The sequence below is a fragment of the Erithacus rubecula genome (genome assembly GCF_903797595.1).
Source record: "Erithacus rubecula genome assembly, contig: SUPER_Z_unloc_4, whole genome shotgun sequence".
Lineage (NCBI taxonomy): Eukaryota > Metazoa > Chordata > Aves > Passeriformes > Muscicapidae > Erithacus > Erithacus rubecula.
The window spans coordinates 1995859-2017067 of record NW_027635670.1 but is presented as its reverse complement, the minus strand read 5'-3'; the positions used below and the strand labels follow the sequence as shown (position 1 = coordinate 2017067).

General features: G+C 38.4%; 2 protein-coding genes and 1 long non-coding RNA gene across 4 annotated transcripts in view; 2 read left to right on the top strand and 1 right to left on the bottom strand.

The window, feature by feature from the left end:
- The window catches only part of MAMDC2 (MAM domain containing 2), a 54553-nt gene extending 47001 nt beyond the window's left edge, over positions 1-7552 (top strand). Inside the window, exons 10-14 of one of the 2 annotated variants that reach the window (XM_079331472.1) lie at positions 1512-1605; positions 3273-3425; positions 5149-5408; positions 6225-6309; positions 6606-7552. In XM_079331472.1, coding sequence (XP_079187598.1) covers positions 1512-1605; positions 3273-3425; positions 5149-5408; positions 6225-6309; positions 6606-6667 — 654 coding nt within the window. In that variant the 3' untranslated portion in view covers positions 6668-7552. Of the gene's footprint in view, positions 1-1511; positions 1606-3272; positions 3426-5148; positions 5409-6224; positions 6310-6605 lie in introns of those variants that run through there. The other variant, XM_079331473.1, reaches the window with a different exon arrangement.
- A 1047-nt stretch (positions 7553-8599) lies between these two features.
- On the bottom strand, positions 8600-10056 carry LOC306814987. The gene is made up of 2 exons (XR_013777296.1): positions 9546-10056; positions 8600-9004 (listed from the first exon to the last, which is right to left on the bottom strand). It is a non-coding gene; the product is annotated as an uncharacterized lncRNA (long non-coding RNA).
- Positions 10057-10362: 306 nt separating this feature from the next.
- Positions 10363-21209, top strand: part of SMC5 (structural maintenance of chromosomes 5) — a 36813-nt gene continuing 25966 nt past the window's right edge. The window contains exons 1-6 of the mRNA XM_079331471.1: positions 10363-10484; positions 11782-11923; positions 12999-13051; positions 15160-15322; positions 16511-16645; positions 17247-17387. Of these exons, the coding sequence (XP_079187597.1) occupies positions 10372-10484; positions 11782-11923; positions 12999-13051; positions 15160-15322; positions 16511-16645; positions 17247-17387 (747 nt within the window). The 5' untranslated portion in view covers positions 10363-10371. The remainder of the gene's footprint in view (positions 10485-11781; positions 11924-12998; positions 13052-15159; positions 15323-16510; positions 16646-17246; positions 17388-21209) is intronic.

Here is a 21209-nt window from a genome sequence, read left to right as displayed (position 1 = left end):
AAAATTCTGGTGAATGATATTCACCTGATGTCAGTATCTTGTTTTATGCTTACTTTAGCTTATTTTACACCTTTTTCCAAGAGATGCTGCCATTTTTAAAGGATTGACCATGTCCTGTCCTGACAATGAACTTACCAAGTATGAAACAATTTTTGTCCTGTTAGACCTTGAGGCTAAGATACAGTGGGAAGGAAAAAGAGAAAGGTGCAGTGTATAGGCCACAGGTACACTGTGTTTTGCATTCTGTGCAGGGGCACTCCTTAACTCCATATCAGTAGCAGTTTACAAGACAGATAATAAATAATAACCAGGATAGGTAGCACTGAATGGAAGAGTTTCAAAAATTGCTGCACCCTGGGCAGCATAATGCAAACATGCATCTAAGTTTTTGGTGTAGTTATGCTGTTCTACAAGCAGATGAGTTAATAAATACTACGTAGCAAAACAAACTGGCAAAATACCATGTAGATACCATATTGGAGGTGTTACCAAACCCACTAGAAGAGAACATACTAAATAATGCTCTAAGAACTTTTAAAAGCCTTTTTGTATCCATATGAAATGTCAGTCAGCATTTAATCTCAAATATGGAACTGAGGTGTTGCCCGTAAGATTAAATGGTTAGAAGTGACACTAATCCATCTGCAGTCACTAGCACAGACATCAACACAAAGGAATTGTTTTGAAAAGCTCCTCCCAAATTATGGTCATAACCCCAGTGCTCAGACAGATGGTTTGGAGTAGTTAGGCCACGAAAACCACCAGCAGTGTTTTGACAAAAAAATCCTAATGTGTCTTCTATAATTCAAAGAGATCTGTGTCAACCTTGCCAGAAGGGCAACTGAGTCTTACAGTTTTTCTTTACATTTTATTATCTCATGAGTAATTTGTATTTTCCATGGCAAAATTAATGTTTACTCAAATCAATGATCTTGGATGTTTTTATTAATCTTCACAAACTCAGATGAACATTGTGAATTATGCATAACATTTCAAGTCTCCTGCTCTACAATATCATGGCACTGAGTCATTTATGAATAATCTCATTTTGTGAACTAGTATCAGTTCATCTCTATTATTCTTTGTTTTTTGCCACAACCACTCTCGCCCATCACTTTGCATTACTCTTTCAAATTTATTTATATGGGTAAAACCTCCTGGTTTTCAGTATAAGATAGTTGAGGATATTTGAGTTGTTCATGTCTGATGTTAGGCAAGAAAAACTCACAACAACCTCAGCGACTCATGCTTTCTCACAGACAAAAAAATACTCAAGTAAAATGGGAATTACATACAGATATACATAATTTGCCTACAAAAATGAGAAAATATTTTCTGTTGATTGAAAACATGCATTTAGTCCACACTGGAATTGACATTTCAGCCACTGGCAGAATGTGCCAAGACAAAGTGGATCCATTATTCCTGTTCTGCATTTGGAAAAAACACTAACATTTCAGACTCTTAATAGGGCCAGGTTTCGTATTTGAAACTTTCTTCCTGTATCACAGGTTGTCTTTGTCAGCTGGTGTAAAAGCTTCTGGGACTGTGGACTTGTGGCACTGGATGATGTTTCACTGAGCTTGGGAAGCTGCCAGGCTGCTGGTAAGACCGTGTGTATTTATCATCCAACAGCTCTATCCTTTTGAAGAAGAGCTCATTATACACCTTCATTTCCCAAGCCTATCCAACATCTGCCTACATATTTTTGTGGTTTCTTCTCTTTTCTTTTTTTCCAATAAGAATTGCATAAATCCTATTTTTGCAAAGTAGAAAGCATAGTCCAGAGAGGACCAGTTTTTGCTCACAGGAGTACCAGCTAACTCCTAATAAATTTCAGTGACTCCAGAACAGTTGTATATGGGTGAATGGTCCTTTGAGTGCATTAAAATAAACCCACAGTTCAACCGAGTGAAAACTAGTTTTCAAATGGGTTTTAAGAAGCCAGCAACATTTTTCAAAACACAGCATTATTTTTTTTAAGATGAGAAAGAAGTACAGCTGTGCAAGGCCAAGACGCAGCCTTACATGAGCTGCACTTCTTTAATGAAGACAGAGCAGTCCAAGACTCTCTCTGTAGTGGGAAGAACCGAATGGTTTCAGGAAAACTTTACCCTCTGACATACCCAGGCTAGTCTCTCTGAACTCACCAAATTTCCTCTTCTGTGGCTTTGCGAAGTTTGACAATACAACAATTGTATCCTAATTTAAAAAAAAATATTCTCATGAGGCAGCCGCAATCTATAATCCCATTCATTTTTGGAATAAAGCCATGCCTTTGCAATGGTTTGAATAGCTTTTTCATTACCTCTTTTGATTGGATTTCATGCATTCAGGCTTACAAAACAGAGAGAAGTCACAAGTACAAAAAAAGATGCCATTTTTCTAAACTATTTCCAACAGTTTTCTGTTTTGCCTCACTGTAGTTTGTAAGTAATTGGAAAAGGAACCAAAGGTGCAGAACTGGTATCTGGGCATATAGTCATGCCATGGCTTGTCTCAGATGGCAGCAAAATAAATGCCTGAGAAATGCCCCAGAAGTATCAAGGCTTCCTCCTCTTCAAAAGGTGGAGGCAGCTCAAAACGTTTACTGCTGACTGACAAATTCAGATTACCTGACAGAAGCTTCCTGGCATGCACCTGAATTATATCACCTTTTCTATGATCTAATAGAATTGAAATAATGAAAATACTCTAGTAATTACAGTTCTGTGGTCTGTTGTAGGCCGCAGTAGAATCTGGTGCCAAAGGAATAGAGGAGAGCTAAATGTGGTATTGATTTCAGTTCACAGAAACTTCATTTATTAAGCACAATATACATGCCGGGAGTTATTAACCTGCTTGGGGTGCCAAAACAGTGAAAATTACAGTGGTAATTCTCTAACAGAGCCTGTTATAGAATTATAGAATTGCTAAGGTTAGAAAAGACCTCTAAGATCACTGAAACCAACCATTAAAACCAAACGACCTCATAAAATCATCTAGTCCAAAGCACTGTTGTGAAGACTAATAAACTGTTTTAAAGAATCCTAGGACTAGTGACTCCTAGTCACTGAGCTAGACTAGGGCACGGATTTTCCCAAATGTGTGAAGAAAATTAAATTACATTTTATATGACAGTTTGAAGGTAGTTTTGTATAAGCTTGTGACTATTGTAAGCATTGCCAGGTAGATGTAATTGATGCCAGCAGGTGGGGAAATGCGATACATTACTTGTGTAATTTCTCCATATATCAGTCTAATGTATTTGAAGTTTTAAACTCTCCTTACAGATTTGTTGCTGCCCAGTCCTGGAGAATGCACTTTTGAAAAAGATGAGTGTGTGTTTACCCAGAAGAAAAGAGGTCGTGGGAGCTGGCACAGGAAGAGGGGTCCAACTCCCACTTCTTACACTGGACCAAGAGGAGACCACACTACTGGGGTAGGTGAGTTAAGTTTCACATTGAACTTTCAGAAGAGAGATTGGCAGTTAATTAAAAATATTAATTAAATATTTTAAATGGAACCCCGCAGATAAAGTTTTTACTTTTCTTTCAGAAAAATTACTAATCAAATGAAGTAAGAACATTCTGTAGGGTCTCATGAGTGGTTTTGAGAATATGACAGTTAATCTGAATTATCTACAGGCAATGTGGATAATTTGGTTGTCATGTCCCAAAGTAGCCTTTTCCTTGAGAGATAAAAGAAGAGGATGACTCTCCACACCCCATGGAAAAAGCTCTTTCCAAACTCCCAGTTTATGTGAATGTTCCCTGAAACTAACTTTAGACCTGTTTTCCGTTTATGTGGATCACTAAGTAGTCTGAGAAGTGAGGCTGATAGCTTGACTTCAAAACTGAGAGCCTTTTAAGCCTCGTCTGGGACAATGATTATTCCTTAGTTCATCTCTTAGCAACAAGCTGTGCAAGTGGTTGGGATTCTTCTGCATGAGCAGCTTTGCGCTCAAACTTAGAAGAAAACATGAAGAATAAAAAAGATCCCACAAGCTCTTTATCTTGAAAATGCTCACTAGTGCAAGTTCAAGTATTTAGGCAGGTGGGATTCCCATTAGCTTGAGTGCACAGAAAACTTCATCACCACCAACCACAGTCTAAAGGTATGTACAGATGTACATGCCAGATGTACATGCAGCTGTCTCAGAATTCCAATGACTCAATCTCAATCAGAATGCAATTCCTGGTGTAAGAGCAGCTTTAGTATATTCTTCCTTTGTATTCTTTTCTGTGCCTGTGTATTTCAACAGATATAACCAAGTTTTAAGGGTTCAGGCCATTAATCGGTGGAAGGCAAATTCATGCCCCTCATTCCATCACTCAGCAGCTGGAGCAAACTGAGGTGTGCCAGAGGACTGAGGAACATCCCCACATCCCATCTGCTGCAAAAAGCAACTGCTCTGTTTTGAGATATATCCTCTGCCAGCAGACAGTGAACTCAGATAATGCAGGAACTCTCCAATGCTCCCTTTTTGTGGGGTTACCTGCCTGCCTGTCACCACGAGTCCTCCGGGTCCTGTGGGTCTGCCTTCTGCGAGATTGCCTTCAGAGGGAGAGGAATTCCCAAGGATTAGTGAGATGGGCAGAATGCTGAGAGCAGCAACAGCAACCAGTGGATGCTTGAAAGCCTCTTGTGATACTCAAGAGTCCTAAAACCCCTAGTGAAGATATTGCCTCTAAGCCAGGCCATAGTTTGGTGGCAAACAGCAGTCGAGAGAGGGAGAACAGGAGGATTATCTACATCTGTAGGTCCATAACTCATACTGTGTACTGGAGAACTTCCAAGTTGGTTTGTACCAACTAGTGCAATCCATTTCAAAGACTTTGTTGTTCACCATGTGTAAAAGTTTCTTCAGTTAAAAATCAAAACCTAGAACTCATATTACAGCAGAATAAAATAACTTGCCTTTTTCTCTAAAGACTTGTTGGAAAGACTAGATCATCGCTTGGCTTTATTAATTCAAACCCCTCATTACTACAGTACACAGTTATTACACTATCTCAAATATTGCAGTTTAAAAATGTAGAAGTCTATACATTTTTATCAAAATAGTTTCAATCATGAAGTTTTTAATATAATGAGCATGTTAAGCATAATGAACATTTCAACATAATGTATCCTACTTTGCTAATATTTACTTGCATTTTTTTTAAGGATACTACATGTATATAGAGGCATCTAACATGGTTTATGGACAGAGAGCATACCTAGTTTCGAGATTACTAAGAGGAACATCTGGAAAACAGTGCCTGACATTTTTCTATCATATGTATGGAGCTGGGACTGGATTATTAAGTGTTTATCTAAAAAAGGAAGGGGATGATGAAGAGATACCTTTGTGGAGGAGGACAGGGGAACAAAGCATCTCATGGCTAAGGGGACTGATAGAATATGAAAGTGATACAAACTACCAGGTAAGAAAAGTAAGCAAGAAACAGTAAAATTGAAATATTTAAGTGAACTATGTACTAGAATCCAAGTTTTGTATGTAAAAAAAAATACAAAAAACCCCAACTAATATGTTAAAATGTAGGTAGCATTAAATGGACACCTGAAGAACATGAAATAATGCATTTTTTTACAAATGAAGTTAGAGAGAAATTTATTAAAGCCATGAATAGGTTGCAAGTAGGAAAATAGTTATGAATTTGAAATGTTTTTGAAGTCTTTAAATGCTTTTGAAAAGTATTTAAATTTAAACGGCATCATTTTTTGTCAGTAGTGGTAGGGCTTTGTCAAGGTCATACCTGCAATTTCTTTTCCTTTAGTTGTCTGCAGCCGTGTCCAGATTTGTAGGGTGGTTTTTATAAGGGGGCACCAAGAAGGGATGATGCAAAGCCAGAAGTCTGTCGAAGGAAAGGGGAAAACAAAAGGGAGGGGAGGGGAGGGGAGAGGAGAGGAGAGGAGAGGAGAGGAGAGGAGAGGAGAGGAGAGGAGAGGAGAGGAGAGGAGAGGAGAGGAGAGGAGAGGAGGAGAGGAGAGGAGAGGAGAGGAGAGGAGAGGAGAGGAGAGGAGAGGAGAGGAGAGGAGAGGAGAGGAGAGGAGAGGAGAGGAGAGGAGAGGAGAGGAGAGGAGAGGAGAGGAGAGGAGAGGAGAGGAGAGGAGAGGAGAGGAGAGGAGAGGAGAGGAGAGAGGAGCTAAAGTACATCCCTTGAATAGGCTGCATGGCTATTATTTTGTTCAGTCCTTCCACCATTTGGATTCATGAAACTTTGTGTCTTACTTTACAGATTATTTTTGAGGCAATCCGGGGTGTGTCAATAAGAAGTGACACTGCTATCGATGACATTCTGTTCCAGGCAGGACCTTGTTTGGGTAAGTTTCAACATACTTTTTAAGAGACACATGAAATTCACAGTTCTTGTCTGTGGGTGGGTGATTCTTCCCTTGAGTCCCCATTTGAATTTAGTATCAGGCTGCTGGGATAGTTACTTTACTCTCTAATAGGACGTGAGCTCATCCTCAGAATCTCAAACAGTAAAGTGGCTGTATGCTTTTGAAAAACCACGACAGTTCCATTTACATCCAGCATGCTAATTAAATTCTGCTGTAAATATTCTTATGTATGACAAAAATAAAATTACAGTATTGCTTCATTCTTTGTATTCCAGAAGTGGAAGAAATTCAATTCTCATCAGGCTACCCCGACAGCTTAAATGAAATTGAGTATTAAATACAGTCTGAAAAAGAATGAAGTACATTGAAGAACTGTATGTGAGAAACTGCACGAACTGCCTATTTTAAAGTATGTTTTAAGTAAATAGTGGACTGGTTTGAATACACACCAATACATAGGAAAAACTTGGAGCACTTATGTTCCTCACCTTTTAAATGAAATTACTGACTCAGGGCTTCTTAGACCGTCATTTTTTGATATTATTTCCTCTTTTCCATGAGATATCAGTTATTACTTAAAGGCTTCCCATTTTGCACAGATCATTCATTTTTAATTTTTTTAACATTTCTGGTATATAAGTAAAAAGAGGAAATTCAAGTTGCACAATTGAAGTCCAATATTGTGTTACCTTAAATCTGCATTCAGTGAATGTTTTGTGTTGGGGATAGAATGGATTTTTGTTAAAAAAATTATAAATGTTTTGAAATAACAAAGAAAATAGTTTTAGCTACTAGTATTATCTTACAGGTTAAGTGCAATTAGTCACAATGACAAATCTCTCTGGGAAACTTAACACTCTGCTGGCAATTTTATGTGATTATATTATTTTACTATAACAAATATATTTGTCAATAATAAACTCACTTCTAGTGTTCAGTATAATTCAGTATAAGATGATGACCTGTGGAATTATATGATATGAAACACTTTAAAGCCATATGTTTCCTTGGATGAGAGTCTTGTTTGCTTTTTTATTAAATAAGTTTTTACACTCACAGAGAATGCACTTACACTTTGCCCAACCACAGATGTCTTGCATTTTTATTAACAGGAAATGGAATTCACACATGTTGTTATTTTTTAAGATTTTATGTATTTGTGTGTAAGTTTTTGTTGTTTTGGTTTTTTTATTACTATAACTTCCTAATAAAATGTAACTTTATCATCGTATTGGTCTGCTCTAGATTTCATACTAAGTGTAAGGAGAAAGAACTGACCCTAATAAAGTACCCTGAATTCATTATTTTGAACATGAAGAGAATTAAATGTGTGGGTTACATCACCTAAGAAAGCTATCAGAAAGTAATCAGAACTGCTGCGAGATGCTGTGCACTGAGTGGTAGAAATTATTCTTGCAGCCACCATATCCTGTTACTTTCAGAGATAATAATATGCTTTTCTTAACAGTCTGTAAGGATCAACAGCATCTCGGATGATCCAGGCCCTTACATATTTCCTAAATTTTTGTTTTGGTGACAGAAACAATTGAAGAGATTGTTCGATGCAATACATTCAATACTCATGTATTTATTCAGCAACACAGATTGAAGTTGCTTTTGGTTTCCTAGAGACTGAGGAAGAACCAAAAGGAATTGCTATCTTATCTGCCTATCCTGGATACCTACAGTCTTCCTAGTCAGCTGCTTACGAACATATCACTCTTTCAAAAATGAAAGCAAGCAAAAATAAGCGACTGTTTCCTATGAATCAATACAATTTTGCAATAGTTCTGTAAAGTGCACTCTTTGGTATCAATACACAGGTCAAATTATCTAATCAGAAAACAAGTGAAGATTAAGCAGTTAAAATAATCAGGCTTGGTGAATCTCCGTATGTAAATGAAATGCAGCTACTGTTAGGCTTCGATCTCTAAAGATTTATGCAACTCTGCCTCACACCATCAAAATAATCAGATTTAGGCTGTTAGAATTAAACACCTCAGGGAAGGCCTCTAATCTGCTCACCACGGAGTGATTTCAAGGGACCTCACTGCTTCAGTGATTTCATCAGTATCGCTGAAGGAAGTGTTTATCCACAAGGTGTGAGGCATTGTCCTGATTGGGGTGATTGGGGAAGCGGAGAGAAGATAAAGGCTAAAAAAGGGCGGGTGAGGAAACCACGAAAAACACACCCAAGTTCTTCTTTAAGTAGGGAACATCAGCTTTCCAATAATTTTTTTGCTGCAGTAATTAAAGTACAGAAAGAAAATTTGAAAGGTGGCTTTCATTTACTTCAGTGTCTGATGAATATCAGTTTATAGAATAGGAAATTCAAAGTCTAGCAAAAGAATGACTAAAGTACATTTGAAAACTGGGTATGGTGCATTAAGATTTCTCCACTGGCAAACTTCAGTTTTATGGTGAGATAAAAGAATATTCTATCACCTCTGTCCAAATGAGAAACACTTCACGCAATTAATTTCTGTACTGGATCAATATTTATTTACTATTTTTAATTTTCTTCACTGCTGCAGTAGCTGTACCAGGACCACAATGGGGCAAAGAATAGTTCTTCTGAGATTTGCCATACCAGGCCTGTTTAATGCCTGAAAAATTCTTCAAAAGCTAGAGAAGAGCTTACAAGTAATTGCTTTGATCCCAGTTGTCTCACAATCTGTAAAAGGGAAATGAAAGAGAGACTTTGGAAAGCAGTTATAATGCCTCAAGTGGTAATGGGCTTGTATTTGATTTCTTTAAATGTAGCTTTGTGCTGGACTGGAAGTCAGCTTGTCCTGAGATCAGTGGAAAGCCCTTTTAATGGTCTCCTATTTAACATTGTCCTCCTGTTTAATACTGTTTTTATTCTTTAAATATTTTTGCATTAGTCTTCATTTTATCATTATCCTTATTAATTTCCAAAAAGAGAGGCAAATTCATGTCTCATTTATGCCAACAGAAATCCAGAATAACAACTGCTATAAAATGTCACTTACTCTCTTTTTAAAGTAAACGAAATGGTATTCTGACCGTGGTGTTACACCAAAATAAACCTAACAGAAACTTCACTTTACAATCATGAGGATCCACAAAGACAGCTCAAGCCGAGCACTAAACGACCTGGCATTTTATCCCGCTGGATGTGAGAGGGAGGGCAGTGTTCCACACTGCTCTACAGCTCACCTCTTGGAAAAGACAAAACCCGACTCTCGACCCACCTCAAAGAAAAGACGAGCTGTGTGTTGTGGTACATTCCCCGGCCACACTCCTCAGCCTGGGCCGCTAGGGAATACTCCTCAGGCCTCAGCCTGGATCCAGGGCTCCCGGGCTCACCCTTGAGCTTGCCAGAAACACCCGGGAACTTCTGCTGCCAAACCAGCTCTCCGACAGGAATGTTGGAATGTTATTTACCTGACTCATTAGCCTGAATCATGAAATGACAGAATTGTTAGGGCTGGAGGGGAGCTCTGGATCTCTTCCAGCCCACCCTGCCAAGACAGGGTCACCTACAGCAAGCGACACAGGAATGTGTCCAACTGGGGCTTGAACACCTCCAAACAGGGAGACTCCACAACCTCCAGAGGAAGGCTGTTACACCGCTCTAAACTCTCAACGTAAATAGGTTCTTCTCATGTTGAGGAAGAACCTCTTGAGTTTTAGTTTATGGCAATTGCTCCTCATCCTGCCGCAGGGCACCAATGAAAAGTCTACCACCACCCTCTCGGCAACCGCCTTCAGATAGTGGTATGTCTTATTAAGATTCCCTCCCAGTCTTCTCCGAACTAAGCACGCTCAGCTGCCCACAACGCCATACACGGGCGTAGGAGCAGGGGAACGCACCGCCCGCCGCCGGCCCGGCCCGACCCACGCAGGGCGCCGGCGCCGCGCCGCCTCAGCAACGACGGCCGCAACGCCCCGCCCCGCCAGCCAATGGGCGCGGGCGCCGCGCGCCCCACGCCAATGAGAAGCTTCTGGGCGGCTCAGCCCCGCCCCCTCGCGCAACAAGAGCGGCGCGAGCGCGGCCCTCAGGGGCTGGGGGGGACCATGGCGGCGGTGCCAGAAAAGCGGAAAGCTGTCCTGAAGGCTGGGAGGCACAGTGTGTCCCACCCTCCCTTCGTGGTGGGCTCCATCGTCAGGATCCTCATGGAAAACTTTCTGTGAGTGAGCGGGAGACGCTTCTCCTCCCTTGAGCGGCCTCGGCCTGCCCCTTCCGCCGCGCCGTGGAAGGGCAAAGCAGCGGAGCGGGGTCGCGCGGGTCCCGGGGTTGCGGGAGCTGGAAGAGCGAGTGCTGGATGCGGTGTTCCCTGTACGGCCGTGTCTTGCTGGGAGTGGGGCGCTCGGAGACACTGCTGTGTGAGTTAGGAGTCCCTGGGGTTGTCAGCAGTGCCGCTTCGCTGGGGCCGCGTTCCCCGGTGCCCGCCAGCCTTGCCAGAGGTGATGCCGGGCTCCCGTCGGCCCTGCAGCCGCTGCGGGCTCTTTGTGCCTCAGGCGGCTGCCTGCCAAGCAGTGGAGCAGGGCAGAGTGCATAAGATGATCGTAGGGCAGCGGGGATAGGCCTTGAGACCCATTAGGATGAAATGTGTGTGTGGAACACGTGTCTTTGCACATGTTTTTTCCAGCTACTGTGGGCTGCGAATACCATTATTTTTTGGAGTTATTGTGGTGACCAGCAGAAGTTGTCAGGCCAATTTCTTACGGCTCCGTGCCAGCCTCTAAAACCTTCAGTGGTGTAGTGCATGAGTCACGTGTTAGATATTAATGAAATCTTAGGAGATAGTAGTTTAAATCCTTATTATGAGTTTATATACCTTCTCTTTCCCAAACACATGGTTTATATTGTGTTGCCATTGACTTCTTTGTACTCCTGCTTTGGTGGTAGTGTTTCATCTCTCTGTTTGGCACAGTGCAGGTATAGAACATCAAATGAATCTTTATAAATTTAGGGTGTTAACTTGAGAGGAGTTTGCATGGATGGGTTTGGTCCTATGGTTACTATTGCAGTAGGCATTCTGGATGCACATGGTGAAAAATGTCTAATGCATTAGAAAAAAACACTAGGGATGGGCTGATATGGTAACTCAAGAAAGCTACTGCATGATCGGTTCTCTGTCTTCTTTATTTTTAAATAAAATTCTTTTTTTTTTTGTAAATAAAATTATACACTAGTAAGTTCATTTTAAAAGTTATCATATTGCTGGATTTCATTCTTCATAGTCGCTGATTTTAAAGAAAGTTCTCGTGAGTGCTCTGGCTGGTAGAAATGTGTTTCATGGTGTTCACTGAAATGTTAGTTTTCACTCTTGAGACTTTTTTACAAAATGATATTTCACAATTGAGTCTAGATGAAGTCATTGTATCTGTTTAACAAAATCGTGAAATGTTTCTAAGCAAGTCCTTTTTTTTTTAAAGGTAATACAGTGTTTTAAAACGAAAAAAATTTGCTGTGTTTTCCAGAACATACTCTATCTGTGAAGTACGTCCAGGGCCAAACCTGAACGTGGTTCTAGGTGCTAATGGCACAGGCAAGTCAAGCATTGTTTGTGCCATCTGCCTGGGACTGGCTGGAAAACCTTCTTTCCTAGGTCGAGCTGATAAGGTAATTATGAGCTTTTGTGATTTTCATAATTAATATGAGTTTCATTTAGAGTGCTGCCCAGCAGAGGATAGGGGAAATACTGTCTCCTTTATTTACTTTAATTTTATAAAAAGTAAGGCATCTGAATTGAAGAGTAACCTGGCCCAGAGACAAAGGGGGGGGGATTATCTTAATTAACTGCTTGCTGTCTTGTATAAATTATGAAATGGAAACGCCTAAATTGTAGTGCAACCTGAGTGGACTAGAGATTTTGTTTGGAAATGGCCAAGCATCTACAGTGGATAGAAAATGGGCTGAGCATTTGATAAGAAGTACCAGCTAAAGGAGAATTAGATGAAGTGTAAAATAAATTCCAAAATACATAGTACCTGTAGAGATAATGTACTCTTTATATGTCTTGAAAATTCAGCTAAAAGGATGGAGGCACTGATCTTTGATTTAAATGGAATTTGGATTGCTCTACTCAGTTTTCACTTCTTACCGTCAAGATATTATGCATTGATGCTGTAGTAGGATGTTTATACTTTGAAATTTTCAGATTTTTGCACATGCTTTCTTGTATATTCTTGGATGCAATTTCTCTGAGTAGGTTTAGAGCAGTGAAATTGAGTGCCTAAATGATTGCACATATTCTCTTGTAGTTACTCAGTCATAAGCAAGTATGAATATAGGAATTGACTGCATGGAAGTGTACTGTGTGTTGGTACTTGTCTTTACTTTTCATGATGTATTTTCGTACTATTAGAATTGGCAGTTCTAGTACAGATATTCAGCAGTGTCTTTTCACTTGTCTTTGTCCCCCATATTCATGAGAACTTCTTGTCTGTGCATCTGCTGATTATAGTTTGTTCAGTTTTGGAGGCTGAAGTTGTTCAGAAGTTGTTAACTTATGGAGGAGGTTCTAGTGCTGGTGGAGGAGAATACTAGTGTCTTCCTTTAGGTAGTGCTTTATTTTGCTTTTAATTGCAAGTTTTCAATAAAATACACTGTTACAGCAGTTCCATTATACAAATGCATATTCTTATAAGATAATACATTTTACTTTGCAATCACAACTTGTAAATTAATTTTGTAGATCGGTCTCTTTGTGAAGCATGGGTGCATGAAAGGCGTAGTGGAAATTGAACTGTGAGTATTAAACCTATTTCCTCATGCACTTTTCACTGGATTATTCCCCTGCACAGTCATTCACAAAGTTATGAGAAAAAATTTTGGTGTGCAGAGGTCTGTCTTCAAGCTTGTGCATTAATTTATCCTTTTTTAGTTCCCCCAGACTTCAGAACATAAAGTTTAAATAATTATCATGCAAGAAATGAGCAGTAATGGCTACTCTTGATCTTGCTTTCTGAAGCATTTCACTTGTCTTGAGGTACAAAAAAATGCATAGATAAAGATAGTTCTATATCGTGTGTTTAGCTTTTGATAATGTTTAAGCTGATTTAAATTTAGCAAATTTGCTGACTAATTCAACCATCACTACATGGTGGATGGAGTTCTTGTTATTGAAGAAGAAAAGACAAAAGTCTAAGACAGATTAATCTGCCTTCACTTTCTTATACTGATACTGCTAGCAGGAGGTGCTTGCCTAGATTCTCACTGAAAATATCACATAATGATATAAAAGAAGTAGAAAAATGTTTTTACTAATTCCATGTAATGCAGTCTTGTAGGCAAGCTGTTGCAAAATAGCAAGTGGAAATCATTTGGTCTGTAAAGTTACATTAGTAGCTTCTGCATAGTGCACTATTACATGCTTCCTTTTTGGTGGATGCTATGGCACAGGTTATTTTAATAACCCTTAGGCTGGTCTGTTTGCCTGAGTCAAACAGAAAATAGTCAGCTGATAGTTGTTTTAATTTGTCTGACAGTTGGCCATCCTGATTAGATTCTCTACAAAGAAAATTTTATTGAGGGGACAAAAAAATTCCATGGAAGGCCTTGGAAAAAGTCCTGTCCATTTTTATTTTTGTGGGAGTGATCAAGTAAGACCTTCTTTAGAGATTGGCCAAGCAATATGTTTAGGAGATAGGATGTCTTTCATGTAGACAATGCAGTTGTTTTAACATAAATATATTCTGATGTTAGTCTGGGAGGAATCTTGAAATGTGTGAAGATGTAGCATTTCATGCTCATTAGACCTAGCCTGTCATGGTAGCAGTGAGTAGTTGAGTCCTTTGTCTGATTGGTAGAAAATATTTAAATACAACATCTAGGATGGGACACCAGTGATGCAGGAGATTGCTTTTTTGACAGGAGGTAAAAATTGAAGTTCTGTAGGCATGTATTTCATTTATTGAATTTGGCCCTTGAAATGTATCTAAACCCAAGTTATGATAGTAAAAAGATGTTAATTTAATGAAAGAAAGGAGCATGGCTTTGCAGGCCTTTTCAAGGAAGTTTCATAAATTAAAATGAGGTGATGCAGGAAGTAACAGTTCAGTAACAATTAAGTTATAGGATCTGTGGCACTTAGTCTGAACACCAGCAGCAGAAGTGTGCTCACTTCTGCATTGACCTCTATTCCTAAAGGTCTTGAGGTACATGGCCACTCTATAAGCCTATATGCTCCATCCTTAACAGTGTGTTTAACAGGCTCTAGACAATTTCTGAATTAAAATGATAAACCAAAATTGCAGGAGTATGACTTAGTTGTTATTGCTGAATCTTAACCAGACTAAATTTTTGAAAATAGGTATTGAGCTAGAAAATGAAATGAGATTTAATGTATCTTTAGTGATTCTAAAAAGCAGAAAATGAAAATAAATTAGTATTTTTTGTGCTGTATGCTATTTTTTTTTCTCCTCAAGTGGAATATTTATACACAGTTTACTGATGTATTTCTGTGCACTAAGGCTTAAAGATGTACTGCATCTCCTTCACACCAATTTAAAAATTTACTTAATGTCTCACATATTATGCTTTTATAGAAACTGTCCACATTTATAACAATTTGTGTTTCATACATTCAGCACGACCATCTCATTTATGTAAGTAACTTCTGTGAGTTAAGATTTGTGGTTATTTTTGATGTTTCCCATGTGAATTTAAATCATCACTGAAGTACTGGATGTTTTCTGAATTATGAAAATGAGAAACTGATGCTACTGTCCTGTTAATTTAGATTAAATATTTATCTACCCATAAATTTTCACAATACTTTGACATTTGGTTACTTTTGATAGTGTAACACCTTCCAGATGTTCTTGAAAATGTAAATACTTTTTTCTATTAATTAGGTTTAAATTACCAGAAAATATTACTATCACACGTGAGATTCATGTGGTGAACAATGCATCAGTGTGGTTTATCAACAGAAAACCAGCAACCCTGAAAACAGTAGAAGAACATATTGCAGACTTAAACATCCAGGTGGACAATTTGTGCCAATTTCTTCCTCAGGTATGAATTAATTTTGAAGATGGTGGGTGCAAGTGAAGTGCTGTTCTTTGTTGCTGGTTAGCTTTAGCAGCTAGTGCTTCAGCTAGTTTGATGGGACAGTACAAAGAAAAGAGAGATGAGGCAGCCATGCTGATGTGGTGGTGAAAGAAAAGAGGAGCTGTGTGATCTGAAAAGCTCACTAATTGGACAGTTTTATACCTGTTGATTCTGAAAGGAGCCATGCTGACATTCCCTGTCTTGATGTTCAAGTAGCAGTGCTTGCTAATAGAGCCTTTCTGGTAATTTCAGTAGTTTGTTGTGCATAGAGCTTAAAGATGTGTAAGATTGAATTATGGAAGAGTAAAACCCTCTTAATGGAAAATAAGTCTTGAAGGAGAGAGAATATTAAAGAATACTACACATTCCATATTTGAACGCATGTTCAAGCAGGACAGGATTTCTATGTAGGCAGCTAAGTTGCCACACATTGCACCTTTAAGTTGTGACAGGCTCCTTCCCAGTTCATGGGGATCATCAGGAATGGTAGTAGAAGGAAACCTTATCAGAGCCTAGCAATGGGCTTATTGTTGAATTCAGGGAAACATGTAGAAGAGCATTAGTATTTAGAAAGCTAATACTGCAGAAACAAAAATATGCCAGGTGTTTCATGGTTCATTTTTCACTTAGATGCAGTATTTGTTCAGAGCTTCTAGCATGCTCTAGAGTAACTTAGCTTGGCATTTAAAGAACTGTTTTTCTTTAGTACGTAAATGTCAGTTCAATCAATACAGTGTTGATAGTTCTGGCTTATTTGTTCTCTCCTGGAGTATCAACAACAAGCACACTTCTTGCATCAGTCTCAGTTTTGAGCTGTTCTGCCTTCAACAGCAGTACTTCCTTATAACCTTGGCTACCACTTTAATAATAACTTCTGTGTGGCTTAACTTTCAAGTTAGTCATTGTATTTACACTGCAAAAGATTTTTATTGCAAAGTCACTTCAGCCTTAGAACAGGTGTTCTGGGAGGCTTGGCGCTGCATAAGATGGTCATTAACTATGACAGAGCTATTTAGCATAGAACTGTAAGTCAGATGATGTTCATGAGAAGTATGTTTCACTGTATAAATCTGGTATTACTGTATTGCACTGTTCCAGCTAATCCTGTATTTTCTATAACATTTTTTCCTATAACTTTTTAAAATTTTGTAGGACAAAGTTGGAGAATTTACAAAACTGAGTAAGACTGAGTTGCTTGAAGCCACTGAAAAATCCATAGGTTCTCCAGAAATGTACCAGTTTCATTGTGAGCTGAAAAATTTCAGGGAAAAGGAAAGAGAACTGGAGGTAAATGCAATCTTTAGAGAGCAGTGAATGGAGGAAAAGTGAAATAAATTTTACCCTGACATGTTACAGAATTAGAAAGTGGTATTTGTTTACAGGGTCTGTGGTAAGTTGATTTTACCAGATAATGCTCATCTTCTGTCACAACTCACTTACTCTGATACTCATATGCTTCTAAGTACAAAGATGTGTAATGGTCCAGACCCAAAAGGCAATGGATGCCTGTTGTCAAGTACTCCTTTTTCTCTGGGATTTTTGACCAGCAGCAACTTTCCTAGACAGATCTTTTATGTCTTCTATAAGTCATTGGCTTATGACCAAGCTGGCCCTTTGCTTTAATGTTGCTCACTTCCTTGAAAATGAAGAGACAGACAAAAAGGAAAAGGACCAGAGTTCTGGGAACAATTTCTGTCCTTAGCCATACAGGCCATTCCTTTAATCCTTTATTCTCCTGTTCCTGTCTTTTTGGATGGTTTCCCTCTAGTTACTGCTGTGCTAAGATGTCTTCTCTAGTGTTAAATTTCTGCTTTAATGTACAGGTGAGATGTAGACTATTTTTTGAGAACTGTTTTGATGCTGTAAAACATGAAAGCATATATTACAGAACTTGTGCAGAGAAAAAACCACCTCGTTGGAGAAAATGAAGCAGAGGGTTGAACGGTACAAGCAAGATGTTGAAAGATACCATGAATGCAAGCGCCATGTATCCATAATAGAGATGCTTGAGAGGAAAAGGCCATGGGTGGTAAGTTTCATTTGCAGGGGTTTTCTCACCTAACCCTTTCCTGTAAAACTGTGGAATTAGAAATAGGCCAAAAGTTGCTTTAGAAGAAGTGTGACTGGAGTAAATTGAATATCATTACAATTGCTCAGTGCAAACAGGCCAAGTCTTGAAATTCTGTTCTTGGTCTAACTGTGATGTTTGCTGCGTACCTAGCTGAATAAATTGCTTCAGAAGTAGTTCAGGTAGTTACTGCAGTTTTAGGAAAGCCAGCAGTTCAGGCCAAGAGCAGGACTCCTTTTATTCTGTGCAGAGGCAGTTGGTTTAAGCTCTAGCCAGCTCTGCTTGCTTCTTCAGCTGTAACTTTTTTAATGTGTTAATTTTTTTTAGAGGTTATGCTCCTCTTAATTTATTAGTTGAGGTTTAGTGTGCATGGGAGACATGTCAGTGAATTTAAATTGCCAATCTCAAAAATATTAGCATTTGGACAGAAAATTTTAAATCACATTTAAAAGAACCTAAAGACCAGGTCATTTACACAAATCAAAGTAAGTCTTTCTGAGGAGCACTTTAATAACTAGCTTCATTTAGTGTTGAATGAGCAGTCAGATTAAATTACTCTAAACTAGTGGAGATTTCATTGTGCTGAAACAGTATGCTGTTTTGTTTGCAAGCTTAGAGTTAATTATATTCTAACTATATATATCGGAATTATAGAGTTAATGAAATACAGTATAAAACTTTCAGAAAACATTATTTACTATTGTGAAGAAACAGAAAACTTACTTTTGCAAATTTGTGAGGCTTATATCAGAGCCTCACATGGCTGTGTTAAGAGCATTATGGCCTTTGTATCCTGAGCAATTGGAAATCCCATCACTGCCTTCAAATCTTCTAGCAGAGGGATTTAGGAGTAGCAATTGAAATGGATGGTGGTGGGTGTTAAGGAAGTAGGGTATACCTTCTGTGATGTCGGTACTTGTTGAATGGTTGGGTTTTTTCTTACTATGTGTGTTAGCCTGGTGTTGCATAATTAATGTGGACTGATATTAATTATTCTCTGCTGTGAGGTACTTGCTTATACAGAACTCAGAAGGCTTGCTGGATGCTGGCAGATGAAAGCTAAGCTAATGATTTTATCTGCTATCAATTAAGTTGCCTTCCATAAGTTAGGGAACAAGTTACTAAAGCAAGTTTAATCAGACTGTACTTCCACTGCTGTCTTCTAGACAGTTTATATTGCTCGTTATGTTAAAGGCATTTAGTGGCTCAACTCAGTTAAATTTAACTTTTTGGCCACTGAATCCATAGAATCAACAGCATGCTTTGACACCTTGGTGGAGTTCTGATTGACAGTACAGAATCAGTAGTGTGTATTGTATTCAAGGAAAAGAGAAGGAAACTGGAGGTAAATATGTACTTTAGAGATGCCAGTAGCAGTGGCTGTAGGGAAATTCTAATAAATTTTAACATGAGATCTTTCATGTACTTAATTTACATTTGAAATCAAAGGGCATCAATATAATTGTTTTACTAGGTAGAGGACATCTGAACTACAGACTGTAATAAAATTTCCCATTCTGTTGCTGCTTTCTGATTTGTCAAACTGTGACAGAACTTCTGCTGTTCTCTTACATTGCAAAATACCAAGCTGTTTCTAAAAGAAGAATTGCACTGTTCTACAAGAGTATGGGTTTTTTTGTTGTTTTGATCTAACACTGTTTAGTTCTAAGAATAAATGTGTGGTTTTGTGTTTTAAAATGGGGCTCACCGAAGTTGAGAATAGTATGGGTGTTTATTCTTCCTTCTGTGGATGTTTCATCTGCTCCATCTTCTCCGAAATGCAGATTTCAGTTTGAAGACTAAATGTACCTACCTGTTCAATTTACCTTTGTAACAAGGCAGAGTAGCTACAGCTGAGCTTTCAAGTCAGCTGGAAGGCAGATGTATGTACACTGCATGATGATGTGAAATAGAGAAACAGGCAGCCTGAAAATATGATAACTCAAATATGACAATAGACTTAGACTTTAATTATAGAGGAAAAGGGGAAGCCTAAGGATGATGATTGTTCATGGTCTGATCACTGTTGAAGTGAATTTTAATTTTGAAGACTCTACTGCTTTTCACCTGAGGAACATTCTTTTGTCAAGCAGTTTTTTTCTAGACCGTGATAACTGCTTCTATATGTGGAGGATTATACACCATTTTCACATATTTCTATGTCTAATAAGTTTTTGAACATATGCTCTAAGTTCCTTAGAATTCCATAGTTCCTAGAATCATGTAGTTTTGAAAATGTTTTGGTCAAACCATGTCCATTCTTCTTTCTGTCCCCTGACATTTGCAATTAAGAAAATTATTTTTTTGAGATGCAAATATCTCTTGGGAAAGCTGAATTGCTTTGGAAGTTCTGCAGGTCTTCAGTGGAATGCATAACTACAATTATCAAAGTTAGTTGTGTACTTTGAAAGAATTGAAAGAATCTGCTGTGTAAAAATCATATAATGACAGTTCTGTGGTACTTGCCTGTACTTTATATCTAAGGAGTCTGGAGTATAATTGTATGTGTGTGCATTTGCTGTAATTTTGAAAAGAAAATGCCTTATTTAGACCAGAGCTAAATTTGAAGCTTGATTGTTCAGCTAAGTGAAAATACAATCCCTTTACCTCTGTAACTTTGTAAGAGTGGCTGCTGACTACACAGAATCAGAGCAGCTTTCTTAAAATACTTTTTGACTTTATGAAAAGGTACTGTGTAGGAAGACATTGGATTTTCTAGCCTTTTGATTTTCTGTGATTCATTAGGCTAGTTAAGTAACTACAAAAAAGAGGTAGAAGATAAAGCCAAGTCACCTGTTACAAATAGCTTCCAGGTGGTCTTTATGTAACACTATTACTATTATTATTATCATTTTTATTACTATTATTATCTCTATTGTTATTGCTCTTGTAATAATAAGCTTCAAGGCTTGGAATAAGCTGGGCATATATTTGGAATTAGGGGCTTTTTTAAGTGCATACAAGGTTAAACAGACTTTTCTCTCTGGTCCTCTGAAATCCTAATTTTTTTTCTCATGGATCCTTCACAGTCATAGGATATATTGTTATCTTATGTTTCTTTGTTTGCAGAGGGTGGGGAGAAGTTCCCCTTCTTCTTGTTCCCTTTTTAAATTTTTTTTTTTCTCTCCAGAGAGTATAAGGCTCGCACACAAAAAATCACTAATAATGACTCCTTCAGCTTAAACTAATTTCTCTACAAAATTCCCACCTTCTAGAAGTGGAGGTTCTAGATCACCATACTGCTTACCATCTCTTTTCTCTCATGAATGTATTTTCAGTTATACTTCCTAGATAACAATGGCTTTGGTGTTTGTGGTGTATGGTGGCGTTTTTATTTCCCAGAAGTGGGTTCCACTCTATCCCCTTTACTTCAGCAGTGGTTGTGTCTGTCACTTGCTCTGATGATCTGTCCGGCTCCTTTCCTTTTCTTTCTCCCAAAATTGTCTGTGGTTATTGGCTCCTTAGCTTTAGGCTCCTGTCTAAGTAGTCGCAAGCTGTGAACAGAGAGGGGCTAACAGGTTTTTTTCCCACGATCCCAAATGAACTTAGAAACAAGGTAATTGCAGATAAATGGGTTGTTATTTCTGCTGCTTGAATTGCATATTATTTAAGAAGTATTAATAATGTTTCCTTGTTCGTTGGGAACTGAATGATCCCTAGAACTTCTCGTCATTGGAACTAGCAAGAGTATTACTTTTATGGTTGCTCTAATTCTAGTTTCTGTAAGAGGTTTTTTTTTCTAAAACTCTTGAGCAGTTAAATGAAATGTTTGGACAGTATAAA